General features: G+C 33.2%; 1 protein-coding gene across 1 annotated transcript in view; it reads left to right on the top strand.

The window, feature by feature from the left end:
- LOC121419365 (protein phosphatase 1 regulatory subunit 37-like) overlaps positions 1–23,255 on the top strand; it is a 36,267-nt gene extending 13,012 nt beyond the window's left edge. Inside the window, exons 3-13 of the mRNA XM_041613793.1 lie at positions 826–871; positions 2,541–2,641; positions 3,877–3,996; positions 5,439–5,589; positions 6,417–6,562; positions 8,116–8,238; positions 8,899–9,040; positions 9,636–9,802; positions 11,372–12,359; positions 14,512–14,586; positions 15,915–23,255. Of these exons, the coding sequence (XP_041469727.1) occupies positions 826–871; positions 2,541–2,641; positions 3,877–3,996; positions 5,439–5,589; positions 6,417–6,562; positions 8,116–8,238; positions 8,899–9,040; positions 9,636–9,802; positions 11,372–12,359; positions 14,512–14,582 (2,055 nt within the window). The 3' untranslated portion in view covers positions 14,583–14,586; positions 15,915–23,255. The remainder of the gene's footprint in view (positions 1–825; positions 872–2,540; positions 2,642–3,876; positions 3,997–5,438; positions 5,590–6,416; positions 6,563–8,115; positions 8,239–8,898; positions 9,041–9,635; positions 9,803–11,371; positions 12,360–14,511; positions 14,587–15,914) is intronic.
- Positions 23,256–23,826: the final 571 nt, after the last annotated feature.

The following is a 23,826-nucleotide window of genomic DNA, read 5'->3' as shown; positions in this document are numbered from 1 at the left end:
CTACCCTTCATTGTTGCATTTTGGTACAGTCTGTCAACCCATAGTATATATGTCATGGAGATTTTGACAACTCTATGCTTAGAGGGTATTCTGTATTAATAATATCCTGCAAATATTTGCACTACATTATGTAGGTCCACACACCCCAGAGGATTAAGCAGTACCAATGATGATAGTATTACCTTCTCACTATGCATTACGTGCACCTGAAAGTTTGTAGTGGAAATATTTGCATGCAAAATATATCAAAGCACTATTAATTACCATTATATTGATAATTACATGTCAAGTGTTGGTAATCATAACCTGTTTGAAATTGGATACTTAGTCGGCGGTGGAATAGTTTTTCAATATTGATAATATGAAAATTTGAATTTGATCATATTTGTAGTTGAGTCAAATTTTATGTTTTCGAATAAACCTGTCTCAGATTAAGTACACACTATAGACATTTTATCGGTGAAATGTGCCATTATAAAAATCTGTTAATTGAACTTTGTGGGCTGTATTTTATTATCTTCAGTAATTACACTAGGAATCACATTTTTCTGTTTGTTTTTTTTTTTGGGGGGGGGGGCAAAGTAGTACAAAATAAGGCCATTTTATTTTTAAAATTTTCATTTCAATTTTTTATGCACAACTATTCAATTTTATATATAAATTAAATATTTGTTTTAAGGCCAAAAGACAAGAGAATGATTGATTGGAAACAAGGCAATATGGATGGATTGTATATCAGATACTGGTACATGTGGAAATGCTATCACAGAACACATCAATAAGATGGAATCTTTAATCATATGCCTTTCTCCTCTCTTCCTAAAGACGGTGAAGGATTTCACAGTTCGAGCAGAAAGTCTCAATCTTCAAGGTAATTCTTTTTGCCATTCAATACATGTATCTATATTGATTGCTCATATGAAGCCATACTTTTGGGATAACACACTTGGTTTAGGGTCATGCATGATGCTGCATGAAGCCTTTCTTATTGCCTAAGGGTCATATTTCTAGCAAGCCAGTCTAACCAACTCTCTCTTTCATACATTTGGATTAGTCGATCGATGTTGGATGAATAAGCTACTGTTGCTGTTTGCAATCTATTAAAAATAATATTTTTATGCAAATTAACATTTAACTTGATTGATGATTGATTTACTTATAACATCATGATTGTGATAAATTATGAGGACATCATGTTATTAAAACTTAACCCAACAGGACGAATATATCCCCCCCAAAAAAAATGAAGCAAAATAAAATACATCCTTGATGTCCAAGATAAACAGAAGTTAGTGATCCATTTATGTAATTTATTTGAACTTATTTATTTAAAATTTAGTATTTCAGAAAAAAATGAATTTGATGCAAAATGTGCTTGAAAGTTAAAAATTTGTCCATTAGTATTGAAAAGTGATTATATTGTTTCCATCACACTGTCAATTTCGATAATCCTTCTCCTTTAACATAATAAGGTACATATGATTTAATCAGACTCAGCATCTACATTAAAAAAAATAAACCTTTAATCTGTTTGATTTTTTTGTATTTTGTATAATTTCTATAGAGCCTTGCTTTGATTTTAAGAGCGAAATGTCATTTTGCCACAGATCAATTAAAACAAACTATATCAGATCAAATCAGATACAGTATGTATAGGGATGATGATGATGATGCATCTGTGTTTTCTACTAGTTCTATATCATATTTATAGAAATGTTTGATTTTTATTCATGATTGCTTTATGAATATATGATAAGAGGCCTTAAAATCATAATTAATCCAAAGCTTTTTAATAAATGAAGTTAATACCCCAGTACATGAATTTAAAGCTTACTACTCTGAAGCATCTCTTTCCATAGGTTCTTTCAGGTACAAATTATGTACATCTGAATGAGTTCAATTTTCATAATTAGATGAAATACCAATGTACTTTGCTAGAAGCAATTTGGAAAAAAATAGTGTATAGAAGGGTTTTTTTTGTATTGGCAAATTCATGATTTATTTTTTAATATTCTGAGTTTGTGATAATGATGTCTTAGTTCTTTTATGTGAAATATCTAAATTTGAATTATATTCCAATGAGTGTCTATGTATAATTGAAATAAACCAAAATGATGTATTGTTCCAACCTTTTTAATTATAACATAATTTGAAAAAAATATATTGATTGCATAATCCAACCTGGTAATATTTAAATCAATAAAAAATCAAATTATCTATGCTCTAGTAAGTGTGTGTTTTATCCTCAGTAAAGAGAATGCATGTTGTAAAAGACATAAAATTGAAAAGTAGGCATATAAAAGTAACATGCACTTTTATATTTAGGAGAAAGAGAATATAATACCTGCTTTGATAGCATTGTTATTTCATTTCATCATGGCTTTTTATTTTTTTTATTCTAACCATTCCTATCAGAATTGCCCTTTTAAAGATTAAAAAGAAATAATAGTCTATTGAACATAATTTTTATATCAAAAGAACTTTGTAGTTAATAAAGTGTCATATCCTCTACATTATTGTCACAATCTTTATATTTAAAGGTGAAAAACTAGATCTAAAAGCTGTGGAGACTTTAGAGGAGGTATTCAAAAGGGTCCAGTTCAACACTATAGATGTGGAAGGCACATCAATGGATGATGAGGTATGAATATATGGTTCTCTTAAGATATGTGAAGAAATACAGATGAAAGTATCATTTGATTAGCTTTTGGAATGATTGATCATCTTGGGCATTGAAGGAAAGATACCTATCTTGATAATAATTGCAGATAGCCTCTGACGTGTACAGGGGGATCAGAACAGGGATTTTCCCTTATTAAAGCATGTGGGACACAAGATTAGATCTCGCCTCTATTGAGATCCAGTTAAGATTTAACTCTGTCTGCATATTTTAATGAAGAATAGAAAAACATTGGAAAAGAAAATCTTTAGGTTAAAGAAATATTTTAATGTGGTGGCTTAATTATTAATCCTGGGGCCGTTTCATAAAGCTGTTTGTTAGTTAAGAGTGACTTTAAGAACGACTGGTGAACCTTTCTTACGCGCTTAAACCATTGCCAATGAATATAATATTTCCACAAGAAGGGATCACCAGTCGTTCTTAAAGTCGCTCTTATCTTACGAACAGCTTTATGAAACACCCACCTGGTTCATACCTTTGAGTTTTGAGCTGTGTATTGCTGTGCCAGGAAAAAGCATTATGCAACAAAATATTTGGTTGCAATCACACTTTTGCATATGAGCTTGTTGGGGCTCATACAGAGTTGCACGCAGTTAAGCAAGGTGATGTGGGCTGAAGTGAGGTAATTCAAGGTGAATCAAGCAATTACGCTGCATTAATCCTTGTGTAACCTACTCGCTGTTGCTCATTCTTGTGCGTCTTTGCTCAGAAATTTTGGTTGCATTCAGTTGTGGGTGTTTGAAAATTTTTCCAACATCCAAGCTAGGCCTCTGTGTTAGTCTGTGCATTGACCTTGTATCATCTTGTTTCATTCAGTGGTATTGCGTTTGACTGCATGCATTCAGGCAATCTGCAGCTGAATGCAAGCCCAAGGTGTGACTTGAGGATTTAGTATCATTTTGTTTATAAAAGTATATAATAAACTTTAATGTTTTAATTGATTCATCTAAGTTTTATAATGCAATATACATATTTTTTGCAATTTTTGAGTATTTGAATGTTGAATTCATGTAATTAGATATTTTAAATCACATTTCTTTATTAAAAAGCATGGTAATTTTGTATACTTGTTGCATTTCTTTTATGACAAGGTAATGTTGTTATTCTCTTGAAAGAAATATATGATTAAGAATCTTACATATGTAGTACATAATATACCTTCATCTTCTTGCCTGTCTTGTCCCTTTCTGATTAAGGCTACCATGGCAATGTGTGACATGATAGAGTTTTATCAGTCTACGTGTAAGCTCATCTATGCAAGTAATAGATCTATTGGGTTCAGAGGTTGGCAAGCAGCCTCAAGGCTTCTTAGAAGGGTAAGTATATCACCATCCTCAGTTTATTGTAAAATTACTTTAACCTAAATTATAATGTAAAATAGCAAATAACGGTCGTCACTGTTTCTTTAATTTTTGTTTATTCTCATTTCCATAAAGAAAAGTAAGGGAAATATATGTGAATAAAGTTTGTATTTCCAAATATTGTTTCAATTATATGAGGGTGAATATGGGATATTAAGAGAGATCTGGAAGCACTTCTTTGTTCATGGAACCTGCATAGGCTATATTAAATTGAGTTGATGATTGTTTTTATTGTTTTCATTTTTAATTTGAGTACATTGATTAATGCTATTATAGTATGTCATTAATTTACTTGCCTTTACTGCCTGCTTATATTTTATCCATATTTTAGTAATTCCTTATTTTGAAGCATTGATTTGACAGACATTTAGAATTTAGAAGCTCATTCAAGATTTATGGATGTGCAAATTGTATAAGTATCTCAAATCTGAATCCCCCAAGGCCTAGTGATGTTCTTCTTTTTCTCTAATTAGCTATTTTAAAACAAATTTTTGTAGAAAGCGTACTATTATGAAAAAAATGTATGCATGTTAAGCATGATTCTGCTGGTAATATTTTAGTCATGTATTAATAAATTTGCCTATTTTTATCTTTGATCATTGTGTCCAAAATTTTATCAACCTGTTATGAAATATGTAACAAGCATACAAGTACTGCCCGATAATTTATGTAAACAAATCTTTGAATATAAATGTTTAGTTTTCCATCTACTGTATTCATAGTGAAGATAACTACATGTATCTGATATCACATGGTTTGATTAATGTCTTGGAGGTGCACATAATTAAGCATCCTCATTCCATTTCACCTCATGTTTATCTCACCCACTGACTTAGGGCAACTGTGTGGTAATCATTGTGGGATCTGGTTTAAAGACACCACATGAATTATAATGGGTCTTTACCTTCTTTCATTATATGATTATATCACAAAAAGATATTTTCTATTCCGCGATATATTTTTCAGTACTACCGTATGCTCCTGTCAGTATTGCAGACTGCATTTTATTGATAGTACAAATACAATAAACATAATCATTTCACATGAATAATTCACATGTAGCTCCGTAACACAAAGGTTTGCGATGGATTGCAAATATGAAAGAACCGCACTGATCGGTTCCTGGTCAGTATTTTAAACCAAATGCGCGTGTAACATTGATATTGATTGGCCAGTTCATTTAGCGATTGATCGCTAATCTTTGTGTTACGGAGCCCATATCTTGGTTTTTTTTACTGAATATATGATGAGTACCAGTACCTTACATCCCTGTTGTACCATACAAACTACTGTACCCTTTGTAGCAATTGGAAATCAAAATTAAAAAAAAAGATTCAACACCCTCACTTAATATCTTCTTTGCATGTTGTCTATGATTGTCCTTGTTGTTGTTTTAGACACCCTGTCTGCACACGTTTGATGCAAGAAACACCTGTTGGACAGAACATAGTATGCCTGCAATGTCAAGGGCTATGAGAGTTGATTCTTCCATCACAGCACTGCACCTAGAGGCTTGTAACCTTTCTGGCAGACCACACTTTCTACTCAGTAAATATACATACAAGTCTACTTTATATTTCACATTAAAGGGGGAAACCATCAAGAGATTCAGTTGTTCTAAACGTACATGATAGTATGATTATTGAAGTAAAAAGGTGAAAAATTAAAGCTTTGCTCTATTTGCCAAAACAGTGATATGCAAGAGAGTAACCTAATGATGTTTTTATATCCTAATTTTTTGTAATTTTTTTTATTTGACATGGTCAACTTTTTATTGATTTACATGAATGATGTATCCATTGTATGAAAAAAAATTAAAGGGTGATTTGAAACATTTTGTAAGGAATCTATCAAAGTCTGGGAGAAGAAAATTGTTATTTCTTATTTAATATTGTAGACTATAAATATTACAAACATTGATTTGGCCAAAGCAATGTTTTGTAAACATTGCAAAGTTTAGTTGCTGTATCTTTGTATTATTATTCACTTTAATGTAGATTTGATTTGATTTGGTTTTTTTTATACTATTTTTAATCACCACTTTTCCTATTACTCTTTCATTCATGTTATGTAGATTATCTTGTAATATGTCTCTGTTTGATTTGGATGGCTTACCAATATAAAAAAATTGACACTGAAATTTGCAATAATGTATTCACCATTGTGAATGATTTACTCTTTGGTTAAAACAAGCATATCAAACTATTCTGTTCTTACAAACTTCTGTTGATATCTATTCGCTTTGAAACTAATGACACATTTTGTTGTTGTTTATCAGTGAATTCATTGATAGATTGACTAATTCATGTATTGATCAAAATGCTAACATTTGGCTTTATTTATTTAAGTGTATGCGTGTATATGTTTGATTTCAGTGTCAGCTTTACGTACAAACTCAACCCTGAGGGAGATATTCCTTGCAGACAATCGTTTGATGCCCTCTGATGCAATCCATATTGGTGGAATGTTACGACACAACTCTGGTCTCAAACTCCTTGATCTTAGAAATAACAATATACAGGTTGAGTATAACAGACACTTGTCCTTAATAAAACTTGTTAAATTAAATTATGACAACTGTTGAAAGGTACTTGTTGCTTATAATTGACTGACAGCAAATATGATAAATAAGCCAGTTCAATAAAATAGAACTCTAAAGTTTGTTATTATATTATGTTATTGTATTTTATATAAACTTTATTCTCCAACCCCTCTATCTCTCGCTCTCTGCAAGATCATGAACATGTTTTAATACTTGATATTTAGTATTTCAACTTTAAGATTGATGAGCTCCGTTTAAATTTCCTTCTCATTCAGCTTCATTGTTAGAAATATGTCATGATAGATATAAGAAAATAATAGTTATTTTACGAAAATTATATGTGTCTACTACCGAATATCAACACATCATAATTTGGTGGATTCACAATATGGTGCACCATCTATCGGTTGCAGCGAATAGGCCAGATTTCTAATTTTGGGGTCAAGATTGGGTGCAGGCGTGGGCAGTGCACAATGCCCGTTTACTGTGATGGGACTGATGCTTCAATACTGAAAACGTTTTTAAAAGCGGAGGAAGAATTCACCAAAAGCGATCCAAATTTCACAAAGAAATATGCGGCAAATTTCTCTCCCACCTCCTGGACCCTAGTAAACAGCGTATGCAAGTTGGTCTAGGCGCGTCAGCCAGCGCAGAATAATTGCGTGCATGCAGTAGCATGCGCAGATGTTGAATATTTCCCATGATGCATTGCGAATTTTGGCCTGTCCACTGCAACCGATAGATGGCATACCGTATTGTGAATCCACCGAATTGGCTTTCATCCGTGTTAAAGGTCAAGTCCACCTCAGAAAAATGTTGATTTAAATCAATAGAGAAAAATCAGACAAGCACAATGCTGAAAATTTCATCAAAATCGGATGTAAAATAAGAAAGTTATGACATTTCAAAGTTTCGCTTATTTTTAACAAAATAGTTAAATGAACGAGCCTGTTACATCCAAATGAGTGAGTCAATGATGTCACTCACTATTTCTTTTGTGTTTTATTGTTTGAATTATACAATATTTCAATTTTTTACGAATTTGACGATTAGGACCTCCTTGCCTGAAGCACAAAATGTTAAAATAATGGAATTCCACGTGTTCAGGGAGGAATGAAACTTAATTTCACTTGACAATGATGAGAAAATAAAGATATTTCATATAATAAAATACAAAAGAAATAGTGAGTGAGTGATGTCATCAGTTCCCCATTTGCATACCGACCGAGATGTGCATATAACTAGTTTGTGAAATGAAGCAAAACTTTAAAATGCCATAACTTTCTTATTTTACATCCGATTTTGATGAAATTTTCAGTGTTATGCTTGTTAGATTTTTCTCTTTTTATTCCAATAAAGTTTTGTTGGGATGGACTTGTCCTTTAATGCTTTCATGACAGAAAAGCTGGTGACATAAAAGAAACCATTGATTAACACATTAACTTGATAATTTCAAATCTTCATGACAGCTTATAAATATGAGAGGAGCATATGGCAGTAAAGGTTCTTTTACTTGTATTCTTGGTACATAGGATACTGGTCTATCCCACATAAGCAATGGTCTATCCGCTCAGTCTAAGGGAGGTCTCTCAACTCTTGTTCTCTGGAACAACCACATCACTCATAATGGTGTAGCTCACCTTGGTAAAGCATTGGTAAGAATTTATACTACATTTAAAAATGTAATCAATGTTTCTTTTCATATCAAATGGGTGCCTGAAGAGCCTTTCATAAAGTAGTTATTAAATTATTTTTACTAAAAACTATTTGAAATCTTTGCGTCTTATTGGCTGAGAGCAGAGAGGGAAAATCACTTGCACGATGCTTCTTGCAATACTCCATTGAAGTCAAGGGCAACAAAACATGAAAGTTATTGTGCTAGTACCAATCAAATGCACCATCTTAACTGTTCTTTATATACCCCTCCAACTGGGTTGGGTTGAAGAGGACTCGATCCCTATTTTAAAAATCCATATTAGGAATCTCTTTCTTTTATCGTTTTGTTTTCTACTCACAAATGACAACAAATTTTAAATTATCAAAATTAAATAATTACCATTAGTTTGTCAATGCTTTATGTTAAAGAATTAGATAATTACAAGTTTGTTCCTTGCTGGCTAAACGAATGTGTATTTATTCTTTTTTTTGCTTGTGAATCCTTGTATCATGTTGATTCATGGATGTTTGTACACAAGCGTTTTTTTTCTTGATGTTGATGCACAAGAGTATTGTATTTCCATTGAATTGAATATATATCAATCCAAATGAGTGCTGTAACACATGTCAACTGAAATGAATCCTTTTCTCTCTAACAGATAAAGTCTACCAATCTTGAAACTCTGAATCTTGGTCAAAACAACCTTGGAACGGATGGAATCCATTTCTTGAAGGATGGTCTTATGAAGAATAAAGCTTTGATGAGACTGGGTTTATATGCATGCAAGATATCTGATGAAGGTAATGAATATCCCCAAATAGATTACACTGTCATTGATATTTAGGTATCAAATTATGTAAGTCTTTTTACTATCTTTAGCGGGTTGACTGTCAAAGTTCAAAGAAACAGCTATGAATTTACCCTGCTCTTTTGCTTTAATTGAAATAAGATACATTTTCAATAATTAAATATGGGCTCAAAATATTTCTATGAGCTTTCATGATAATTAAATAATATGTTGTATTTTTTATCTATTGCCTATTCCAATTGTGCATGATATATAAAATTGTACTGTATTAATACATCACATGGATAAGTTGTATAATGTTTATAATAGTTGGTGAGTATTTGATAATTGCTGTGTGTGTACATATTCTAGTTGAACTTGATGTAAAAAGAAATCTTCATCTCTCCATATTATTTTTGGAAATTATGCTATAAGTTGTTAATACCACCTTCATCACAAAATGTGTAAAATCATTTACGTACAATGTAGCTCTCTATGCTTTACTATCAATCCAGGTTTCCCCTATTCTCATTACGTTGTGTTCTAATAATTTATTAGTAGATCATCCTTGAACACCTGGATGGTTGTTTGATTTATTCATCATGCAGGTGCAGTAGCCTTGGCTGAATACCTAGCTGACAACTGTTTTCTGATGAGACTTGATTTAAGAGAAAATGACATACGGACCGGAGGCATGATGGCGCTATCACTGTCGTTAAACGTCAATACTATTCTGCTTAGACTTGACCTTGATAAAGATGTGAAGAAAGAATCAGTAAGTTCTATTCATCTGTTCTGATTTGCCTCGGTTGCCATAGAGATGTGTTTCATACAATGAGATGAATTATAAAAAAATGAAAACCCTGCCTTGTTCAGTTTATCTGGTTCTGAATTATAGGCAGATACTACCAATCACAATAAGGTTAAAGGGGATTCCAACCCAAACAAAACTTCTTTTTAGAGACCTACTACTCTGACAGAGTAGTAGGTCCATGATAGATAAATGTTTTAGCAATATCGGACAAACATTAAGAAAGTTATGAATATTTAAAAGAGGTAAAAATTACTATACCCATGGAGACTTCAAATTGGCCACATGTGATGTCACAGTGATGCAAGACAAGGACTACTCTTCCTTCAGTTCCTTGTACTCCAATACATGAAATAGCTAAAATGTATTTTTTTTTTAAGTTTTACTGCAAATTATTTTTTTCTTTCATTGGGACATAAAACAATATACTACCTGTGTTATATTGAAATTACTGCCCCAGGGGAATGGGTACTTCAGCGAAAAACCACAAATTCCTGATAATTAAGCTCATGGCCTATCGAAAGACGTTAGTCAGACCTGTACTTTTCCTTGATTGTAAAAACATGGAAGGTCAACAAAAGTGATGAAGAAAAGCTAGATTCGTTTTAATATCAGTGCCTTAAAAGAGTACTTCAAATATTCTGGCCAAACATTGGCATGGAGGAACTCAATAATCTCACTCAACTTAACAAAATGAGACAGGAAGTCAAAAGAAGATGTTGGAATTGGATAGGTCATGTCCTCAGAAAGCAAGATGACCATCATTGTACTCAATCATGGAATCCAGGAAGAAAACATAAAAGGGGTAGACCAAAAACAACAGGGAGGAGAACTGAAGAGAAGGACAGAAATACCAAAGGATGGAAGAGTTGCAATGAGGCCGGGGGTTGTGCTAGAGGTCGCCCAAAACGGAAAGAAAGCTTGGAGGTCTTATGTGCCACAGGGCACGAATGAGGATAGTAGTAGTAGTACTATGGGAAAGTTGTCCTTGCCCCTTGTTTACTTAACCAGTTGCCAATTTGAAGTCTACATAGTCTTAGGGATTTCAATTTTAAAGCAGCGATAACTTTATTATTGCTTGTCCATTTTCTTTCAAACTTTCACCATTCTGCTTTATTTTTCCCCTTTCCAACACAACCTTTTATTACCAAGGCTGGATTCCCCTTTGTTTGGCATGAATAGCACAACATAGCGGTTGATTGCTGAATTTGTCTTTTTTAGTAGTTGCAAAATGATTAATTGATAAATGAATTCTATAAATATTCCCCCAAAGCAAACATTGAGTTATATTACTATGCACTGATATAACATATATGGTATTTTTTTCTTGGTTTCATCCCATATTTTTCAAGGAGTTTTTAAATCATCTGTCAGGCATAAACCTATATTATTCTTTAATGAGCATCGATAATGTTTCTTGATTTGCTTGAAGCAAACACACAAGTTTACTATATTTTGTTCAAAATCTGTATATAAAAGCCAGGAGGGATTAATTGAAGGCAATGTGTTTATTCATTTTCTGTTTGATTACAGCTCAAAGGGTATGAAGAACTCCAACAATCTCTTCTGTCTGAAATATGCAGTCACCTCTCACGGAATCGAAATATCCTTGAACAACGTCAAAAAGAAGAGGAGGAGCGAGCAAAGAATGCCTATGCAAATCAAAAGGCACAATCAGAAAAGACAGACAATGAAATAGATAATGCAACTTCAGAACAGTCAGATCCCAAAGTCAATGAAATGAGTAGACAGGAAGTAGTAAGAGATACTAGGGACCCTTTGATGGGCATTGAGAGTGCTCAAGAGGCACTTGTGGTCTTAGGAAGCAGACCTAAAAGTGGACAAAAGACCCAGAAATCAAGTAAAGATATTAAACCACAAGAAGTAGGAGGATCAAGCATTGTTAATGGTCTAGAACAAAACGAGGAAGTAAAAGAAATTTTGCCATCGTCTATGCCATTAGTAACTTCAGCAATACCATTACAGAGTTATTCAGAAGGAGAATCAATATCAACTCAAGAACTTTCATCAGAAGTATCATCACCTTCATCATCATCTTCATTATCTACAGTCTCTGCTTCCAGTTTACCATCAAGTCAATCTCAAACAGCTCCTGAAGGAGAGAATCTCTTCAACTCTGATCACTTGCCATCAGTCATTCCGTTGCTTGCTCATAGCTCGAGAAGTGGAAGTATTACAAAAATTGAAATCCCCAAGGACGAATCTAAGCTTCTTCACAGTGACAGCATTGATGTTGAGTCTCCAACATCTCCGACAAACTTGAAACCATTGGATATTCCCAGTGCAATCCCAGATGGCAATGAAGAACAAGTGGGGCAATCAGTAGGAGTGAAGACGGTTGTTGGGAGGGCGATCGGAGAAGCAGGAGAGGTACCAAGTCCTGATACGGAACCGTTCGGAAGAGGGGTGCCATTGAATATAGATGGAAAGATTGGAAATAGACTAATGGCTGGAATGACTGAGAATCCATTTGTACCAGTTCCAGCTGGAAAGATTAATGGTTAGTATTAGAATCGGTGTTCAGTTAGTAAAGCTGTATTCAGTTTTGTTCTCTGTGATCCAAATATCAAATTACGGTAATCCTTATTTAGTGGTCATGATAATACTGATATAGTACAAATTTGAGATGTTTCCTGTTCATTAGAATGTGGAATTGAATAGAGTGACATTACAGTTTCATAGTGGCTTGCATCTTTTTGATATATGAGTGTATGTGATTCATATATATGAAATAATTGTGATTAGATTATTTTGTTCACTTATCTTGGAGATAGAATGTTACTATTTACCTTCAGTATTGTATAGAAAAAGGAAAAATTACACGAAAAACAATAACTTTGAAAACTCTTTAACATGCTGCACTTGCCAATTAGCAGCAAATATTTTGCATCTCAGACCTGTAATTCATTTAGCGTGATAAGAGTGTAATCTTAAGTACAAACGCACGCCACTCATTTGTGTGTTTCATTGTCACTCATTTGCATTAATTCTGAGTAATTGGTTGACTATCACTATGTTGTCTTTCAAAGTGATGATAAACCATGTTCAATCACTAGTTGTCTTGCATGCATAGCAGAACGAGACCAGAGACACTGTTTTTCAGACATCAGCGGCATTGTCAACATTAAAATATTAACCTAAGATTAAGTTTTTGAAATGTCATAACTTAAAAAGGATTTGGAACTAGTTCATGAAAATTGGACATAAAGGTAATCAAGTATTACTGAACATCCTGCCTGAGTTTCAGGTCACATGACCAAGGTCAATGGTCACTCAGGGTCAATGAACTTTGGCAATGTGGGGGATATTTGTTCGAATTGCCCTCATAAATTTGAAAGATTGTGAATCTAATTCATGAAACTTGGACAAAGAGTAATCAAGAATCATGGACCAACCCGGGCAAATTTCAGGTCACATGACCAAGGTCTAAGCTCATTTAGAGTCAATGAACGTAGATTATGTTGGGGGAATCGAGATTCAAAAAAAAATCTTTAATGAGGTTAATATTTGTTTCGCCTGAACGAAGTTGGACAGAGACCTAGTAACCACTTGTCCTGTTGGTCTGTTAAAAATGTTAAAGTATTGTAAACTTGCTCTCATTTCTTTATTTTTGCATCAATTATGTTCATACTTTTACATATGATCCTTTGATAATACCACATGCAACCTTATGAGAATGATGGGTCAAAGGTCATCTAGAGGTCAAAGGTCAAATGATCTGAGTTAATGTTCATCCTTTTTTGAAGTTTTTGTTCAACTTATTCTCATCTCTTTAGTTTTGAATCAATTATGTTCATACTTGGTAATGAACGTATAACCTTTGGGTAATATTACATGTGACCGTATGATAATGATGAGGTTAAAGGTCTTTTATGGGTCAAAAGGTCAAATGATAAGAGGTCATGTTCATCCTTTTAAAAAGTTTTTGTTCAACTTGCTCTCATTTATTTATTTGTTCAGCAGAGACCTACTTAACACTTTTCCTGTTGGTCTGTTAGTCTAGCTGTTGGTCCATCGGTCTTTTCAAAAATGTTTAATTTTTTGTTCAACCACATTGTGGTTGTTGAGAAAGATAGGGCCAAAGGTCATCTAGGGGTCAAAAGGTTAAGTTTTTGTTCAAATTGCTCTCATTTTCATGGAGCGTTGTGGCCGAGTGGATTAGTCTTCTGACTTCCAAACAGGGTTGTGGGTTCATATCCCAGCCATGGCGTAATTTTCTTTAGCAAAAAATTCATACACATTGTGCTGCACTCAACAGAGGCGCTCCATTTGTTTTCATTGGATCTCACTTTTAGTCCTGATTAATCCTCATTCTTCCTTGTTTTGGGGATTCATCATACAGTTAAATATAGCTTGAATTTTTCAGTTACTCACTCCTATCGTGTGCTTTCTAAGAATAAGTTTTTGACCTGCAAGGAAAAGTTAGGCCTCTTATGGTAAATAAGATTTGATAGCACAGGTTATTTTGAAATGCACGCATTGAGCAGGATTATAACAAATTTACAAAGTCATATCCAGAGTTTTATGTTTTTTTGTTGGGGAAGATTCAGTGTAAGCTAGCAGTCCCAATGTGAGATTGTTCTTAATTGACATACTTTTATTTTTTTCATCAATTTTGAGTGTTATGATATTATATTTCTCTTCATGTCTAGTTGACCCAGAACCTTCACCAGACCTGGAGAGGGATATTGATCATATGCTTGCTGCTGCTCATGGCTTATAGAAAGGTAATATGGTACAGGGTTAATCCAGGGAATTATTAGGAAGGAGCTGTAATTTAGGCAAGAGCATTGATGGGTTTTTGAGGTGTAACAGTGGGATTTGTAACAATTTACTTGGTTTGAAGCATCTATTTGGCACACTGTACTTCTGTTGATGTAATTTTCAGAAGTCAAGTACCAGTTATGATTTTATAACATTTTTGGTTAAATTTGCTATAAAAGTTATAAGGCTCGTGATGGTTTGTTTTAGAAATTGGACGCTAAACTTGTTTTCAAAATTTAGCTTTCTGCCCATCTTGTTATTTTTGTATCAGAGTCAATTAAAAGAATTAAGATTCTTGCAGAAATTTAAAATTTGAATATGTTCGAATCGTTTGGACACATTGTTATGTCATGTCATTTAATCCATGACTTACAATCTTGGATGTAAGGTTCCTTGTTTGTGCATTTTTATTTTATTTTGTGGTTTTATAATGTATTTGCAGTTGAAAAGAGTATGAAATTACAAAAGTTTGCTAATGTCCATGAAACACATTACATATTTGACCATTAATAAAAAAAAAATCTATAAGATGGACAGTTGCAGAGATATGATGTTCTGGTGGGTGTTTCATTAAGCTGCTTGTAAAGTTACGCACAACTTTACGAATGACTGGAACATGTTTTTATGTCCTATAAAATGAATGACATAGGGATGTATCATCTAGCACAAGAAGGGGTCTCCAGTCGTGCATAAAGTCAATCGTATCTTACGAACATCTTTATGAAACACCCAGCATATTCAGTGTTTCATAAAGCTTTTCGTAAATTTATGTATGACTGGAACATGATCTTAGGTGCTAAAGTGAGCTACATAGGGATAGTGCGGCATAAGAAAGGGTCACAGTTGTGCGTAAAGTCTTGCGTAACTTTACGAACAGCTTTATGAAACACCCACCGGGTTAACAGATCCAGATTAGCGCATACCTTATCAGCAGTGCCGAGCATGGAATCTAACTAAGGAAAACAACTTGACCCTGCCCTTTTCCAACAACTCTCTGATTAATCATAATGAAAAGAACACACTATTATACCTCATTGTATTGCATTCCACATGATAATTGCTGTCCAATCGATCAAAAGTATATCACTTGATAAATCCCGCATTTCATGAATACATGTATATCCCGCTGCAGAATTGTTACATGTAAACATTGGGAAAACCAGGAAGAGGACAAAATGGCTTGTGTTTACAGCTTGGTCAAGGATTGAAAGAAGCATGTGAAATATGAATAGCTGCTAAAATACTGTGTATAGTAATGATTATTATTTCATTTGTTTTAAATATCATGCAGGTGCCATTGGCCGCAGTACTTCATGACAGGACATGTTATAGTTGCTCAGACACCAACTTGTCTTGAAAGGCAGTCTTCTTCATGTAGATGCTATGGAACCAATCACATTGCCTGCTGATATGCTTCATGTGATATGACCAACTCATCAAACAGTAAACATTTAACAGTAACCAACTTGTTAAGAAATCTTAAGTCAAAAGAAGTCTTAAGTCAGACTCTAAGCAAAGCATGATTGATGGTTTGGAAATCTTATCAACAAAATTTATAATGACCATGATAATTGAAATTTTTTATCAGAACTGTTTTCATGATAATCAAATGACTTAGGGAATGAAATGTTGAGGTTTAAATGATATAGATTGGTCTAATGTTTTAACGAATAGATGATAAACCTCTGTCAAGGTGATAAAACCAACTGTCTATAGGTCTTACAAAATCTAAATGAAGTCAACTGCCCATAGCCGAGCAAGTGATAGTATGTCTCTGAAAGGGGATCATTTGTCTTATATTCTGAACTTGAGACCATTATGTAGTATGAAAAAGGTATTTTTAATATGCTAAGTTAGGGAAAAGGGAGAAAAATGAGCCCCCCCCCCCACTGTCCCTTATGACATTAAACAGCAAAGAGAATAATTATGATCAAATCAACCTAGGAAGGCATTGTTGAGTAAAATTGTTATGGCTTCCTCACTTAATTTTTGATAGTTGATAATCCATAGTGCAACACACTTTTAATTAACATGTAGTCAGGGACTGATTAAATCACTTAAACAAAGACAGTCATTATCAAATATGAAATTAATATGTTGACTGTTTTATTGAGTTAAAATGAAATAATTGGAAGGAAATATTCTTAATTTCTTTTCTGGAGTCTAATTCTCTTCATTGTGTAAATCTGTTTCCATTGAGCCACTCTGTAAAACTTATGCTTTGCTTCCTTCTACTATTACAATATGTATACATTTTAATCTGATATATGGGAATCCACTGCATTGGTAATGGCGTCAGAGCTGTTCAGTAGTAATGCTTTCTGTGTTCCATATGCATGTAGAATGAAATATATTGCTAAATTTTACTCTAATCATGAAGTTGTTTCATTGTGTTAAAGTATAGCTAACTACTGAAACTGATATGTAAACTTTTTTTGTTTTTGTTTCGTATTCTATGAATAAGATTTGTTCTATGCTATCTGTGCTTCAGTACTAATGAGAGAACCAAAGTTTTCAAATACATCACAGGGATAATCAAAGGGTCATGAAAAGTTCATCAAATTTCAGTTTCTTAGATTATTTTCCATTGCAATACTTATTTGAGACCTGTGTTAATTATATTCCATACATGTGTACAACATTCAATGTCAACATCTCGGTAAATATCTTTATATTAGTATTTCTTAGAAAAAATTTGTTGTAAACACTGAATGCTTTCTTTTTTATCAGCTATTTATGTTTTTAGCTCTCCATTGGGGAAAATGTCTATAAAGTCTGTGGCCCGTATTCTGAAGTCAGGTTTAAGATAAACTCTGGTTTAAAGGTGTGGTTTAATTATGGATATCCAATAGTGGCATAAATCTCTAACAGTAGGAATATGATTTAAATAAATCAGCTCATGTTTCTCTCAAATCATTCTGAACTGTTTCAGAATGATGAATGAGATAGGTTTCTTCTAATTCACAAGCTAGGTAAGACCACAGTAAACATAAGAAACATCCAATGTCAGGAAAATATAAACATTTTTGGCTGTCCATAATTTTAGCACACAGTTAGGCCATGACTTCAGAATACTGGCCAATAAGTCTTAAAATCCTAAAGTGATGGCACATAAATTTGCTATATTGATAATAAAAGTATACAAAAGTTGTCTTGAAAACTATTCACTATCTCATCTAATCGCTTTTATTAATTTCATCAGAACAATAGACCATTTCTGAGTTACCCCATGGAGAAGTTTGTTCAAATGTTTCCTTCTATGAGGATAGGAAAATTCAAAGCAAAATATAATATACACATGCTTGACATGGCAGGATGCAGATATTCAATAGGACAAGTAAACAAAATAGCATGTCAATTGTATTTTGCCAACTATTAAAAACAAGTGGCCATTGGATGCATTGTTGCTTTTCAGTGGATCTTATGAAAAGCACATTAAAAAGAATATATGATTAATCAAGACATCAAATATGGGGCTTATCTCAATGAATATTATACCACCACGCCATTTGAGTTCAAATGACCCTCTGACCATATGTAGAATGGAACTATTAACTAATTAGAAAAACATGTGAATCCATTGGCGGATCATATCATTTACTAGTCACTTGCCATTAGTAACATTTGTCATGATAGTTGAATTGTTGTCATTGAAATAAAAGGTGCAATTATTTCAGATTGCTGAATTTAACCTTAAACAATGTTAATTCTTCCCCTTTGCCCATTATTTTAATAATAAACTCTGGAAGAAATTGTAGTTTTTCTTTTGTATCCTCAGTTTTGGTAAATGAGTGGAATACTCTTCAGTGTATTATTATAGTATATAGCTAGCCATTCCTTCTAATTATCTTCAATCACCTTTATGAAGTGAAGTACTTAAAATGTTGGAAGCTAATGTACATTTTCAAATCATATATTCTTGAAATTGGGGTACTTAGATTTGAGAAATATCTGTTTTATCCCTCATATCCTCATATGTGTAAAAGAATGATTTATATGCTGTTTAAAGATAGTGAGATATTACTGCTTGACTTTTGACATGAAATATTCAGTTACATTGATATTTGACAATGATATATTTATTTGATATTTTATGTTTTACTTTGGCAGCTCTTCTCTGCAGTCAAATTTTAAGGGAAAATGCATATGGAGTTCTTGTATAACAATGACATTTAGAGAGATCTGAAACTCCTTTGACATAATTGGGAAGACACAGTTTGTTATGTTATGTAAGAAGTACAAGGATGGTTTAAGCCCTTTCCATTTCTGGTAAGATCTCATAAGGGATTTTGTCTAGTCTATCGTTTTTAGCTACATGTAGTGAGTAGCAACAAAAAGGCAAAAAATAAGTCCCTTCAATTTTTCTCCTGATCAAGATTAATAAACAAATCAGAGATAAAGAGTTCCAGTTTGACATTTCAAAAAGACTTGTTATAACAAATACCTGTACACAAGTTCAAAAACAAGTTTATTATCAGCTGATTAAATTAAGTGACCGTTGTTGCAAAATTGTTATTGTAACGAGTCTTATTATATGGGTCCCAGACTTATCATAAGCCATCGAGTGGGCAAAACAAATTCTCTGAGGATTTCCGTTTCTAACAATAAAATATTGATTTTCGATTTTCAATATTCATACGTCGCTACAAGAAGAAAAAAAAACTATTGTGCTTGTTATAGTGCGCACGCTCATCTAGAACTTGCGCAATCGTCACTGTATGTGATGGAGAAAAAAAAATGGAATGGCAACGACCTCTTCATTTCACGCATACTCAAACTAATTTATTATGTGTTATGACCCTATTGGGTTAAAAGATGGATGAAACACAAAAGTTCCATCACTGCGAGTGATGATCGATGGGGAAACTATCCTGTTCCATGGGAATGACTTCTGACCAATCTTATGGCAAGGGTCTTATTTATGCGGAATACAAATTAATTCAAATAAACTGGGCTCCTAGATGCTTAAAACATAGCAACATTCAAGAAATCAGCACTGTGACAAGTGCGTGCATTTATTATAGGACTTTCTTTTAATAATATATGCTGAATCAAGCATGAATTGATGCATAATGAGATATGTACACTTCATAGTTTAAATCATGGATGTAAAATCAACCGTATTGATGATGGGAACATTGAGTTAGTATGTATTGATTTCTTATTTCTCATTGTAAATATATTATTAATAATATAATTATTACCTGTAGGTGTGTGTATGTGATATAGTATTCATGTGACAGTACAACTGCCACTTCAGTGAAGATAGCTATAAAGTTCTCCACCGTGTGATGTATATTGTTTTTTCTAGCTTAAAGCTGTATATAGTTTATTAATATATACATTGAAATTTTATGATTATCAATTATGTGGTGCATTTGAATAGTGTTATATTATGATGGCATGATATTGTAGTGCAAGCTGTTCACAATCTGTTTCTGTACTTGCTTTTTGATAAACAGTAGCTGAAAATATTTTACTTCCATTTCAACTTGTACTGTAAAAATCTGTAAGATGAATCAACCAATTAATTGATGTAATTTGCAAAGGGAGTAACGGTACGCTGTTACAAAACAGCTGACAATCTGTTGTGGGGAAGTTTCTAATGAAGTGTTCTCTGTTAAAATCTCAATGTCAGTAAAGGTGAGCTGCATTATCAAATTTGTTTATTGTCAAGTTAGGGAAGTAATCCGCTGACCATCTTGATGAATTTACCTCTACTTCAACTGTTTGGTTATCTTCTAGCAGGTTCAGACATTTGTAATCGTTCAATTCCTGGATCTAAAGTGAAAATCCCAAAGAATATGGTATAGATGAAGCTGAATTTTTTATTGGGGGTGTGGGGCTTAGATCTACCTATTTTTGTTCTTCAACTTGAATTTATTTGTGTGAGTATGGGTGCATTACTATGAATTTGGAGTGCTTGGTGTACACATGCATATTGATAAGAGAAATGCCACCATTGTTGTAAAATGAAGAATGACTACAACTAATAATTATGGTGAAGAAACTCAACGTACAGTGAAATCAGATGTATGCAGTAATCTTTCTTTTGGTGCTCTTCACTTTCAAATACATTTTCTATCAAAATTAGTATTTATGATTTCAATTATTGAAAAATTAGATTTCAGTTTGCTTATATTTTGCGTGGATAACAATATTTCCTGTGTAATTTATCTTTCCATGTTATAATGTAAGTGGTTAATGACCAATCTTTTATTAAATGTATTTTGATTTTGCTAATGTCATTTTCTTCTTGTATTATATATCTTGATTATAGACAGGCAAATAGAGGACACATAGCTTAGATAATCAAAATTATACTGCAAACTAGTAAAGAAGTATTATGTGAGAATTCATGTCAGAATTTTACATGGATGGATATCGTTTTTATCCAAGTCATGCTGAGCTTTAATTACTGCTGTTTTTCTAGTGGAAGTAATTTGGGAAATGCAAGGTTCATGTTGTCTACGATGCTTCATGTACCCTTAAGAACATTCTGTAAACCGAGAAAACAGTGTTTTCTCACCCAAGGGCTCAACTTTCATTGAAGAGTGGACAGCATCCACACACACACACACAAAAATGAAAAGGGGGTATTTTTCAGGGGTAGGTATTGAATGCTAATAGTGTAAAAATGCAAAAAATAAATCCCCCTAAATTATGACTCCTTAAAATGTGAATAGGGTAGGTAATCTGCACAGATTGTTGGGCCTACTTAACTGTAGCAAGACAAAATTTGAATTGGAATCTCTAACCCCACATCTCAATCCTAAACCTTTTCAAATCCCCATTACTATTTGGCATACACAGCACATAGCGCTTGTGTAAAATTGGGAATATGCTGGTTTATGTCCAAATAAGTAATGCAACCCCTGTTTAGGGTGTGCAAATATAGGACATCGGCACACAATCCTTGTTTAGGGTGCCCTAGCGGCCTTCCCTTGAATCCTGGGTTAGGGTGATTTTTACACTATTTGATTCTCATGGATGCTGTCCACTCTTCAATTGAAGTACCCCCCTCCACCCTGAAGCTTGTTGTATCAAAGATTCCTGGGTCCATCAGGAATTGTAATGTTGTAAATAAAGGCAGAATATAGATTATTTAAAGGCAAATCCAACCTTGGTCATAAAATGTGTTGGAAAAAAGAAAATAAGAAAAACAGAATCGTGAAAGTTTGAAAGAAATCGCATAGGCAATAAGAAAGTTGTGGCTGCTTTAGAATTGAGATCCTTAAGACTGTAAATTTCAAATTGGCAACTGTAAGTAAATTATGACAAGGGACAAGGAATTTTCCCATTGGACATGTATGATTATCATGATTTTTCGGGTTTTCTTTTTAAGTACATATTCCCCTGTGGCAGTAATCAAATATAGCCTAGGTAAAGTTTTTATGTCCTCATGAAAGAAAAATATAATTTGAAGATAAACTTATGAAAAATAAGAAGACTTTTTAGCCATGTTATATATTTGAGTAAGTGGAAGAGTAGCCTCCTTGCCTTGCATCAATATGACATCACAAATGCGGCCAATTTGGAGTCTTTTTAGGTATAGTGATTACCACATTTTACAAATTTTAGAATTCATAATTCTTTCTTATTTTTCCGATAAGTTCAATCTTGTGTATCAACTGGTCTGATTTTTTCTTTTTCCTCTGAAAACAACTCTTTATTTGGGTTGGACTCCCCCTTAAGTGTGAAGGATTTGTATTTAAAAAGCAAATGGGTGTTTATACACAATGTTCTTGCTTTTCTAAAAGTGAAAAAGTAATGCTGGTCTTTTCTGTGGACAGTATTAAAGCAACTCTATTTTGTATTCAAAACCTACTGGTTCAATGTTATTTACTTAAGAATGTAAATACGGTAACTAAATGTATTTCGTTTTATTTCAATCATAATAGATTTCTGAAATATTGCAGGTACTTTATGACATGGTTTTGACTTGTATGAAGAATATTAAAAGAACATATTGTTCAGGATTTCAAACAGAATTTCATTGCTTGAATGATTGTAGACACAATAATGCACTTTTATATTTGAATGCCTACCAAGTATGGTAATAATTGCTGTATTACATCTGTTGAGCTTTTCCAGCTGCCATTGTATTTTATGCATAGGCTAAGAAAATACCATACATTGCTATATCTCTTTGTAATGTTTCTCTAGAAGTAAAATTTTGTAGCATTTGAGCATATATGTTTATGATAATGCTTGTTTGATTCATAAAATTTTGGATAAAAGATATGTCTAAAAATGGAAAATAGTCTTCGCTTAAAGTTATAGAATACTCCTATAGGTGATTTTGAAATTCTTTTTCCTTGGTACTAAATGTTGAGATTGACATTTATTATTTTGTAATGATCGAAATATTGATTGTGGGGTTGGGAATTGGTGTAATTGCTTTTGTTTTGAGGTCACTTATACTCAGTGTGATGTTCACTGACCTGGATCTTATCTTAATTAGTGATGCTATATTTTTCTGATATATTTGAGTTTTGATTAGGCAGAAATTGGCGAATGTAATGTAAAATGTAGCGCTCAGTGAAGATATTTATTTTCCATCATGTAGCAATTAAACTCAGGATTTCATTAGGTGTATATGTTGCAATAATAATATGAATTAAACCAATGTCTGGAAAATGCAGATTCCATGTGTATTGGACATGTTATTGTTGAGTCTTAATTGTGTGATATTTCATTTTTTAGGAGAGCATGAAGATGTTAATATGAGTTGATCACCGGGGTTGATCAAGGAATGAACTGCATGACATGAGGTGTGATCTGTTTTGTGTGCGAGTACTGATTTTTGCATGTGGCTCTGTGTTTCTGTACAATCATTCACATTTCAATTAAATCATGATGACTGTTCTGCACCCACAGTCTGCAAATGTGTGATATGATATTGTTTTATTATATACATATCATGTCTTGATAATTTTGAACCAGAATATGAACCACATAAATAGTAAAATCATATCACAAGTATGTATTCACAGCTATAAACAGGGGCTGCAGGGGGGCTGCAGCCCCCACTATTTTCCAAAACGGTATACAAAAACGTAAAAATTAGCATGTGATTGTGATTTTTTGCATGGGCAGCCCCCCCCCCCCCCCAATTTGAAAACTGTTCCGCGGCCCCTGATAAATACAAAAAAATATTGGTCAAGTGAACTGAAGTCTTCTTTAAAGCAGGCAATCTTAAT

Source organism: Lytechinus variegatus, chromosome 7 (genome assembly GCF_018143015.1).
Source record: "Lytechinus variegatus isolate NC3 chromosome 7, Lvar_3.0, whole genome shotgun sequence".
In the NCBI taxonomy this organism is placed as follows: Eukaryota; Metazoa; Echinodermata; class Echinoidea; order Temnopleuroida; family Toxopneustidae; genus Lytechinus; species Lytechinus variegatus.
Note: the sequence above shows the minus strand (reverse complement) of the source record. Positions and strands in the feature narration are given on the sequence as shown.